The sequence below is a fragment of the Exophiala viscosa genome (assembly GCF_022695815.1).
Source record: "Exophiala viscosa unplaced genomic scaffold EDD37scaffold_10, whole genome shotgun sequence".
Taxonomy (NCBI): Eukaryota; Fungi; Ascomycota; class Eurotiomycetes; order Chaetothyriales; family Herpotrichiellaceae; genus Exophiala; species Exophiala viscosa.
In genome coordinates, this window is record NW_026944362.1 from 581,591 (window position 1) to 592,845 (window position 11,255).

General features: G+C 50.6%; 2 protein-coding genes across 2 annotated transcripts; both read left to right on the forward strand.

Moving 5' to 3' along the window:
• The first annotated feature begins 4,885 nt into the window (after nucleotides 1-4,885).
• Nucleotides 4,886-8,313, forward strand: EDD37DRAFT_118367 (uncharacterized protein). Its single transcript, XM_062809298.1, has one exon. The coding sequence runs from the start codon at nucleotides 5,155-5,157 to the stop codon at nucleotides 7,912-7,914; it is 2,760 nt and encodes a 919-aa protein (XP_062667345.1). The 5' UTR covers nucleotides 4,886-5,154; the 3' UTR covers nucleotides 7,915-8,313.
• Nucleotides 8,314-8,317: 4 nt separating this feature from the next.
• Nucleotides 8,318-11,195, forward strand: EDD37DRAFT_594615 (uncharacterized protein; the record flags this gene model as incomplete). Its single annotated transcript, XM_062814560.1, has 2 exons — nucleotides 8,318-8,876; nucleotides 9,077-11,195. The coding sequence occupies exons 1-2, from the start codon at nucleotides 8,713-8,715 to the stop codon at nucleotides 11,193-11,195; spliced, it is 2,283 nt and encodes a 760-aa protein (XP_062667346.1). The 5' UTR covers nucleotides 8,318-8,712.
• Nucleotides 11,196-11,255: the final 60 nt, after the last annotated feature.

Genomic DNA, 11,255 nt, shown 5'->3' on the forward strand with positions numbered 1-11,255 from the left:
ACGCAGCAATGTGAGTTCGGCTGAAATGCCCAGCAAGCGAACAGGATACGATTACTACTGTGACTAGCGTCCAAATAGTGGATGGGGGACGTTATGGGTGAAGCGACTAGCTGCGGGCGGCGGAGTTTATCCAACCCATGCCTGTCTGATTGACTCCCATGTCCATTGTTTGCTGCCCGACAAAGGACTGATTATCGTGGGTACAGAAGACACATGGAGAAAGGGTGTTTCTGTTTCTGATTTGGACTCCCCTGCATCGAACAGCGCGTCGATTGCTGCTGCTTTTATGTTTGACAGGTGCACATTGTCGCGCTGGGCCATTGATTTGCGACACCCAATCTTTGATCAGGACGACGCCTCTGCCGTTCATTGCAAACGGTGACAGCCATAGCCAAAGCCAAAGGCAGACAGGTAACAGGTAGCCCTGAGCTTAGGCCCAGGGGTCCCTGGCTGTCAGTTGCCGGCTAGCACGACCTACCTTTCGTTAAACCTTCTCCAAAAAGGCCTAATGAAATCTTACCGAGAGCCTACCAAACTCGCCTTCCAAGACACGGTCGATCAGTTCACGCTTGGAGAAATCTAATCACGAATCGCGTGTTCACGTTTTCTTACCTTGGTTAATCTGGACTCGCGTTGATATCGAAACAGACGCGTTCAACAATGCCTGGGCCTCGTCAACACTCACCCTCATATGATGCCACAACCACAACCACAATGAGCAAAACCCACCAGGTTGCTTGAAGCTATTTGTGAGGGCCATCGTCTTGATTCTGGAAATGTTTTGGGGATCATGGCCAGAAAGCGGAAATGCCCTGACACGGTATCAACCCGCCCGTCGAAACTTCTAAAATCAGCCAATCATGCATCAGACGCCGGAAATACAACATTCGTCCAAGCCTCGCCGGATATCTATCATGGAGTTCTGTCGTCCTTCTATATCAAGGTCTGTACTCTGAGGGACTTTCTGCTGACACGGCTGCCGTCCACATCACGTGTGAGAAGAAGAAAGCTCTCACTGTTTAAAAAAGATGAGGAATCGGTCCTTGATACCTGCTTGGTCGGTATTCTGAAAGAACCTTCAATCTCTCTATACAAAACACGTAAAGTCGACTTCTGCACCTTCACACAAAGTCAACAACGTGCCACCGGTGCTCACAGCGGCCACTCACAGCAATGTTGCATAAACGAGGTGATCTTCATTGATTCCAACCGATATTGAGACACGTACTGACCCCGGCTATCTAGGTCGTGGATTTTGTTATCTGGTCGCTATTCCGAAACAATTTCACTGGGACTCGACCTCACCATATTCTCTGCCACGGCCTGCAGAGGGCGTCAGCGTCACTAGACACAGGCGACAATGGTGGTAGGAATAGTTTCTTACCCGGAGTTGTTCGGCAGCATCCAAATGATAATCTGAAACTTTTGATATCAGACGCATGGTCCGAACTCCTCCCGCAGTTAGGCGAAGATGCGGAAGTCATCTTTGCGAGCCTGCTGCTGGATTGTGGCATTTTCACCAGGCTCTCGAAGGGCAAAGGAAACTTGTTTCAGCTGAGCGGAATTCCGATCTCAGAACTGAAGCAGAACGCACCCGTGGACACTCGGACCAGTTCAACGCCTGTTCGTGAGAAACCACAGATCAAGCGGCCATCAGACATTCGCTTTGTGAGAAATCGCATATTGTACGCAAGGCCGTCCTTGAATGTCCATGGTAAGGTCAAATTTGGGCTGCATCACACTCATGTCCTGCAGAGGTTTTCCGATGTCGCTCGGTTAGATCACGCTGCGCATATCGCAAAATATGTCTTCCCACGCCAGTCTGGGCTACACAACGTTTTTACGTCGACTGTTGACCCAGCGGAAACAGCACAGCCTTTCAAAGACTACACTTTTCGAGAAGTAGAGATCGAGGCAAAGCCGAAGAGGAAACCGGAGTGGGTGCCTCGCCGCCTGCGCGGAGCCATCATATGTCTGGTCAGGGAGATTCAACACAACCATCAGAGGTGTTCCTATAGTCAGCTTCTCCGCCATTATTGTCCTATTGGCGATCCACAGTTGCAAGCATCGACAACGTGGTTGCAGGCTGAAAGCATGACTTCCACCGAACCGCTGGCGACTCAGGTTGCCGGGTCTAACTCATCGTCAGGTAGTCATGCCTCGAATAACGATGCATATGAGAACGCGACGTCCTTTCTCCCTCATTCGACTTCTGTCGTTGCGGTCTCCGCATTTTGTCGATCAGCCATTGCACGCTTGCTACCTGCGGACACATTTGGCCGCGGTATCGAAGGCCAACGAAATCACACGAAGATCATGATGAACATTCACCAATTTGTTCGGATGCGACGGTTCGAAACCATGACGCTGCACAAGGCCATTGATGGTATTACAGTGAGAGCACTCCCCTGGCTGTGCGCGCCGAGCCAGCAAGGTCAGAAGATGTCCAAGTCTGATCATTCAAAGCGGCAAGAACTGTTACATGAGTTCGTGTACTACTTGTTTGACTCACTACTGATACCCTTGATTCGAGCCAACTTCTATGTCACTGAAAGCTCCTCCCACCGCAATCGCTTGTTCTACTTTCGACATGATGTCTGGCGTAAACTCTCCGAACCCAGCCTTGCCGCTATCAAGTTGAGCATGTACTCAGTCATAAAGCCTGGCGAAGCGCGTCAAAAGTTACAATCGCGAACTTTGGGCTACAGCCATTTACGACTCTTGCCCAAAGACCAGGGCTCGAGACCCATCACAAATCTCCGGCGGCGGCAGATCAAAGTTGTGTGCGGGAAACGAACCTTGAGTAGCAGCATCAACGCCCAGCTTACATCGGTGTTCAGCGCCCTCAATTATGAACGTGCACATGATCCCACACCACTAGGGTCGGCATTACTGTCTGTTGGAGAAATACATGATCGGTTGACCGGTTTCAAAAACACGTTGCCATCTGGATCAGAACTGTTCTTCGTCAAGGTTGATATCAAGTCTTGCTTTGACAGTATCCCGCAAGAACATCTACTGGCCATGGTCAAAGGGTTGCTCTCAGAAACGACTTATCGAACAACAAGACACACAGAAATAAAATGTCTAGACGAAGTAGGGCACACTCCTACCGGCCTGTTGAGGCGACGCTATGTCGGTTCTGCTCGTCCTGCAGATGAAAGCGCAGTGTTTTCAGAGGCATATGCCAATAATGTCGCCATCAGAAAGCGGAAAGTGGTGTTGGCGGACACAGGGAACAACAAGGTCTTGACTCGCAGCTCTCTCTTGAAGGTCCTGCAAGAGCATGTCGGAGACAGTATAGTCAAGATCGGAAAGAAGCACATGAGACAGATCGATGGTATACCACAAGGTTCCGTGCTCAGCAGTCTCCTCTGCAGCTATTTCTACGGAGCCTTTGAACGGAAAGAGCTCGACTTTCTGGACTCGAAGTCCTGCATGCTGCTGAGGTTGATTGACGATTTCCTTCTAATCACTACAAGAAAGGAATTGGCAAGACAATTCCTTGAAGTCATGCTCAACGGTGATAAGCGATATGGCATCATGGTGAACGCAGAAAAGTCGCTTGTCAACTTTGACGTATCGATCCGGGGCACGAAAGTCCCGCGAATACACGGTGGGACCTTTTTCCCATATTGCGGCCTGAGTATCGAGATGAGTTCGCTGGGATTGAAAAAAGATAGAGACAGGAAAGATGCCTTTGTAGGTAACGGGCTGACGATCGAGAGTTGCTCGAGACCTGGCACCACCCTCAGACGAAAGGTGTTGTCATCCTTGAAATTGCAAATGCATGCTATGCTGCTGGATATGTCGCTCAACAGCAGGAAGCAAGTACTTGCGACTCTTCTTGGGAATTTTGCAGAGTCGGCCATGAAAATGCATCGTTATATGGCGAGTATGCAACAAGATATTCGCGCTTCACAAGCCCTGATCAGGAGATTGATTGAAGAGTTAGTGTCAGCAGCAACCAAGATCTGCTGGGTCAAAAACAACCACCAGAAACAGATTACACGGACGCAGATGTGTTGGATCGCTGCCGCTGCTTGGGAAAGGGTGCTGTTGCGCAAACAGAGTCAATATGGGCAGGTATTGCACTGGCTGAGGATGCTGAGGGAGAATACTGAGGCGAGCATGAACATCCAGGGAAGAGAGCTGAGGGCATTGCTCGACCAAAACGAGAAGACGTTCAAAGGATATGTTTACTGAGTGTGTATGTTATACAAGCGGCGAAACACTCACAACCACTATCGAGTACCCCGTAGTAACGGATATGGAGATGACACAATGACATTGACATGAGTCTAGAGACAATTCAACAAGTCCAAAATTTGGTGTCTGTGAGGTGTCCATGACAACAGGACGATGTTATGGAATGTGTAGAAATGTAGGAAGGGAAGTAAAAATTGGGTGGCAGACTTGTGGCACACGTAAACTTGCGGGATCTTTCTAGACTCGTGCGCTGCTGCTGCGCTGCGTTGCATACCCGCTCCTGCAGCCATGCCGCCAATGCACACCAACAACCAGCCACCGACAACACCAGATCTTTTATCAACGACGCAACGCTCCTGCCTGCTGACTGAAGCAGGGAATGAACGTCTACCTCTACCCTTGGTCATTGTCTTGATCAAGAGACAACAAATCAAAGCGTATACCCCGACGCCCTCGTCTGGCACAAAGCCTCAAAACTTTTGGACAGTTGCATTCTATTGTCATGAAACAGCCAACATGCGTCAGAAAACCATCCTGCCGCTGATTTGACCATCCCTTTCATCGAGTCTCGAGTTTCGACATGGTTCTGTCAACCCTCTGACACGCTCCCTCATCGGACTGAAACGTGTTCGCGACCGGACTCAGCAGCAGCCGTGTATTGAACGCCTTGAATATAACATCTCGAAAGATACTCCGCGAAACTTGTTGAGAGACACATTACATCAACGACCCGGAAAAAGAGGGACCACCAGCCAAACAAGTCTTGACGAACAGCCCGTGGGGCCAACCTGCAGCGTTGTCAATCATTGAAACCTCCCCAATCGTGGCCATCCACGGTCTCGGTGGAAAACCTGCCAGCCCCCGACCGCCACCAACTTTTCCAACAAGCTTCCAGTGGCTTTTGGGCAAGGAGCAAGGCCACCTCTCATCAGCCAGTCAACGGCCATGGAGGAAGCCCTAACGCAGCCAGCCCGACCCCATCTTCGACATGGTGTGATAAATGGATCCTTGCCAGCATCATGCCAACCGTCACCGTCAGCATCAACTCCACCAATCCCGATATCTTTGCCAGGGGCTGGTCCATTGGAAACTTTGCACCTTGGCTACGACCCTCGAGCTTCACCTTTCCAGTTGGCAGACCTCGATCACGTCCTTTGCGACAACGAACACATCCTCAGGCGCATCCCGACACTCGTTTCTTCAAAATCAACAAACTCCCAGTATGCAGAACTAGCATTGTCATTGCGCACGAGCACTCGATACAAAAATAGTCCCGTCAATAACAACCTTCGTTGCCCGGAAATTGCGTGCCCACAGGCCACCGCAGAAACATTCGATACCTGTTCCCACAACTCTACGTGCGATTGCATCTTCAATGGCTTGTCGCTGAGCACAAGACGCCGCTCACAACTTGAGACACGCTCGTTAACCACCTTGTCAAATGTACATATAATTACCATGACGACAACAACGACGACCAGTATACCGGGCTCACCTCCTGACTTGTCCGGATCCCGTTCCTCTAAATCCTCATCCTATTCCTCTACCTTCTCGAGTCCTGATGGATTGGACTCGGACACTATCAACTTCGAAGAGATTGGGCTAGAAGATGACAAGCAAACTCCTACGATAAACTGCCATTCACGGGATGTTTCGATGCAGTCTGTTGGGTCAGAAAATGGACTCATGAGGGCGAAAGATCCGGCATCTGGTGAGAAGAGGCAGGCGCTGCCACAGTTGCAGACGTCGATAAAGTTCTCCCACAGAATGCAGGATTCGGCCACTCCTAAGCCGGTGGGGTCGAGGATGTCGGCATTGAAGCGCCAATTCACCACCCCAGAAACATTCCATGCACAGGGAACCCCTAGGACGAGGTCGACATCTCCACCACAGCGACGACCATTGACGTCCATGTCGACCAACTCGCTCAGTGCTGGGGGATTGCGACCTACTCATAAGGCATCTCTATCGTCACTCGGAGTTCCTTCCAGACGTTCTTCATGGCAACCCCAGAGAAAATCAGTCAAGGAACTGGAAGCTGAATACAACGACTCAGATGATGACTTGCCAGATGACGCCAGTCTCTGGAATGTCCCAGTGTCGCCTCTGCCATCCGGTCAGCGGTCGCATCGGTCAAGTTTCCGCGGGAGTCCGGACAGAGACGGGCCATCTCAGAGTCCTCGCCCTATACCATTGGCGCATGCCATTACAGCCCCGGAGACACCGCCTCACCCACACATGCACTCACAAAGTCTCCCTAAGAACAGACCTCCCCCTGCAAGATCAGCCACGCTGAGTGCAACGGATCCACCCTCACCACGCAGGTTAAACGTTTTGAGGAATAGTGGCCGGACGAAATCGTGGAACCTTGCCATGGCCGAGCTTAGTGAAGAGGCACGAATTATCTCGGAAGCGTTGGTTTACCACGCAGATTTGAAGGAGCAAGTACAGGCCGAAGCTTTGAGCGGCCGCTCATCGCCGGATAGCCAGCACTCATCTGAATCCAGGCCCAAAAGTGCAGGCATACAATTGCCCCCGATCCAGAAGAGTACTTTGGATTTTATGCCTATATCCAAAGAAAAGGAAGCTATTCTCTCACGGACGCGGCCATCATGGCTGCCACCAAAGGATCCGAAAGAGGAACGGCGACATCTGAAGGAGTACCAACGCATGATGGCGGCATCAGTCGATGCAGAGAAGAAGCGCCGCACACAGCTGCAGGTTCAGCGGTGTGAGAAGGACGATACCCGAGAGTCGCTAAATCGTATATGGCAGTACTATGTTGACGAGACGACGGACATTTCGACCATTGACAACCGAGTCAATGACCTCTGCTGGCGTGGTATCAGCCCTAACCTTCGCGGCCGAGTCTGGCAAAGGGCCATAGGCAACCCTCTCGGACTCACCGTCAAAAGTTATGAGAAGGCCTTGCAAAGAGCTAAAGATATCAAAGAGCGACCGACCGACCAGCTCGATAGCGCCGACAAAAGCATCGAACGACTGTTTCTCGACATCGAAAGAGACGCAGAGACGGCATTTCCCGAGCTCAATTTGTTCCAAAGGAACGCACCTCTTTGGCAAGATTTGGCCGATGTTTGCGAAGCTTATGCATGCTATCGAAGTGACGTGGGGTATATTTATGGAATTCAACTTATCGCGGCATTGCTGTTGTTGCAATTACCGACACCAGCGGACGCATTTATTCTGCTGGCAAATTCTTTGAACAGGCCCATACCTTTGGCATTCCAGACAAATGACGCTACTACGACTGCTCGAACATATAATCACGCGGTCTCGACGCTGGCCATGAAGTATCCGCGCATTCACGAATATCTGTTTGGCTCTATTGAGCAAGGTGGTCTAGGATTTAGTGGAGACGAAGTTTTCGAACCGATGTTACGAACCATGTTTTCGAATGGTCTGGACGTGGACCGACTCTGTCGCATCTGGGATATTTGGGTGTTTGAAGGCGACCGAACACTTGTTCGGGCGGCAGTGGCAACTCTGTCATGCCTTCAGACTCAATTATTTGACGTGCGAGGGGATGTCGACCTAAAAAGACGCAACGTCCAGGAGATGCTTGGATGGGGCCCTTTCAATCGGCAACCTCATTCTGGACATTGGAACCTTCAGACTGTCGGGAATGAGGAGAAATTTGTCGAAGAAATCCGCCTGGCAGGTGTCTTGGACTATACGGGCAAGTGAATGACAGTTGATGATTTATTGTGCACTTGCACAGAATGCGGACATTCAAGAGAACACGGAAGTCATGAACAGAGCTTCTTGTATGATTTTAATTGACGACATTGTCATGATGATTTTCCTAGAAGGAGGATTTTGCATTCCACTGGGAGTTGGACATACGGGACAGGACTGTCGATCAGCTGCTTTGCTCATCAAGACGTCTGGCAGAGTTGACGACAATACTTGCATTGGTACATATTTTAGTCTTGATGGTGTTCAGCAGTTTCGTCTGCTGTTCCTTCTGTTTGCTTTCAGTCATGATGTCCAAGACATGTTATGACGAGACAGAGAACTAATATAGACGATCCACGAGATCAATCACAACTTGATTTATATGGTCTATATCATGTGCCCTATCCATCTGCCATGTGCTCAACAGACTTGTAGAGGTGATATTTCGACTGATGGGTCAGGAATCCAATTTCAGCATTCGTGTCAGCAACTCTGCAGAAACTGTGACCAGCAGAATCTAGGCCATCTCCTCTCCGGTATTTGAGGATGTCGATATCTCCAGGAATACGATTCAGTATGGTAGGTAGGCCTTGGCAAATGTGATGCACCTTGGGCCACTTCCGCCTAGCACCTACATCAGCCTCCTCCACCATTCTACATCCTAGGCAGCATCGTATCAGCATGATACAGCGCTTTCGCGAGGCACGGATGACTTTGTTGCTCGCAGCGTAACAGCAATAATCTTGCCAATGAAGCAGCATAGCCAAGTCTTTCTTGTCAGATGCCAACCTTGCCGTGAAGGACATCATGTTGCTTCAGTATGGCAGCCTCTCATTCTCGCAGGACCGAATTCGTGCCGTCTGGAGTGATCCAGAGAACGAGAACCAGGGCCGAAAAAGCGAGTATGAACTTCAATCACTTATTGACCACCACTCCCAACATGGCCTTCCAAACACCGGCAAGGCCAAGAAGTTGTGCCTCAAATTGTATGAAGACACGCAAGATCCTGCGCTTCACGTGACGCGTCTAGACCAAACTTATAGCGATACGTACAGGCTCGGCAATCTTGGAAGAGCACGCGGAGGGAAAGCTGGTGTCGAACAGAAGGTAAATCCGCCACTTTCTTACCACACTGAGCGCACATATAGGTGGGTATTGTTACTGACTCTAGGCACACGAAGATCTTCGATCGAGCCACGGACATTCTTGGGCAACTGCCAGCGACCTCGCCAACTATTCTAGGTGCTTTGCGATATCAGGGTTCCTTCGATGACGGCTTTGTTCTACCGGGCTCACTGGGAGATCTTGCACTCAATGACTCGCCGGATCCTACCTGGGAAAGGCTACTGGTGGTCAACTTCGTCGACACGATCGTTCTTCGTCTAGTGCTTTGCACCGCTCAACGAGAATTTGCTCGTGAATATGGACCCCCACCTTTGGTCCGCCTTCTCAACGCGACGATATTCCTTCTAAGAACAAGCTTAGACCTCGCAAATGAAGGCAGAGGAAATCGTCAAAGATGGGCCATTGTGTGTGCCTTCCTGTGGACGTCCTGGCAAAGGGTTTTGATGCTCCACTTACGATCTGTGGTTGGTCGTCAACTCTCAGGTTTCGACTACAACATTCAAGGCTTGAACTCAATTCGAGCTCAAAATATTGTCCCTGAGATCTTCGAGTATCGCCGGCAAGTGCAGCAAACGGAACTCAAAATCACACCCTATCTCTGCGCTTGGGCTTATCGGAACCTTGTGGAGGATCGAGCATGCGTTTCCACAGACCTTCGGCGATGCACTCAGTTGTACCAAGAATGCTTCGGCTCAAAGTCAGCCATTTGCAACCTTGAAAATAAACAATGCAGTGGTGTATCGTCGGTCAATTGTGGTCGATTTGAACATACAGAGGTCACAAATCAGTCAACGCACGCAAAAGAATGCCGGGGATCTTGCCAGAGACTTTTCTGGTGTCGTTCCTCCTTTCTCGGTGTCCCTGGACCGAAGGCTATCGACACCAGTACCACGGAGGCATCCGGCTTGCGTTATTGTAAAGTCACGCAAGAAACGCTCACAGTGTCCCATGTTTGGAGCCACGGCCAGGGAGGTAGGCCCGATCCAGGCAGTCCGGAAGGCACAGGATTCAACATGTGCTTGCACGAGCGATACACCAAGATCGCAACATCCCTGGGCTGCTCGTCATATTGGATGGACACGCCGTGCATACCCAGTGAAGAAGACTTGAGGTGGGAATGTATCGCCAATATCACCCAAATCTTCACCCTCAGCAACATCACTCTGGTTTGTGATCAGGATATAATGTCAATCGATATCTCCGATCCAGACGCAAAGATTTGCGAGCAACTGCTTGCGACCTTGCTAATTAGCGATTGGAACATGAGGGCGTGGACATTGCTTGAGTCCATGCGAGGAAGGCGTTCGCTTTATTTGCTCTGCCTCGACGACAAGGTCATTAAGCTATACGATGTGCTGCAGACCGTTTACCAGCGTGGAAGAATTGAAGTTGCCATTCCATTCTTGACACGCTCGTACCTACTTCCACCCGACGACATCACCGGCATGGAGCTATTCGAAGGAGGAGGCTCTGTTGCGACTGAAGAAGACCGCCAGATCGCAGAGGGATTCATCAGTATCGGCGAGGCTACGGTTCTCCTCAGTCATCGGCATGCTACTCGTGACGAGGACGATGTGTTGATCTGGAGTCTTCTCGTCGGTGACATCGAAGGAGATGCAGCGGAGATGTGGAAGCGTCAAGTGGGCAAGAGTGTCTCGACAGGTGCTCTTGTGTCAAGCGCTCCTCGGCTCCAGAGTACCCCAGGTCTACGTTGGGCTCCTTGCCGTCCGACAATGGCTCGAAGATCCGCAGGCGCATCAAGTCCAGTGCACGAGAAGACGTATCTTGCCTATGGTGGTGGTGATTCTAAATCTGGAGAGATCACCACTGATGGCTTCCGTGCGAGATGGCTGACATTTCAGTTCTCCGTAGCAGATCCTGGAGCTGGATCGTCCGTCCCGCCAAACGAGATTGACTCCGTTATCGAGGGACTGCGTGTGGTAAAGGAGCTGCACCTTGACGGTTTTGCCAAAGGTATCCTCCTACAGGTATGCCCTAGTGGAGGCCCGAGCAATGTTCCACTACCGTATCCGGGGTCTAACAACCATGTGATTGTGGTCGGTGGCTCTCATGACGGAGTAGGATGGGAGTGGAGAGGCATTTTCGAGTGGGATAGGAGATGTCCATTGCCGCCATTTACTGTGGAGGAGATCTTGCTTGTGTGAAAAGCCATGGTGAGTCCATCGCCATCGAAGTCTGTGGCAGCAGGGAATTCCATGACACTT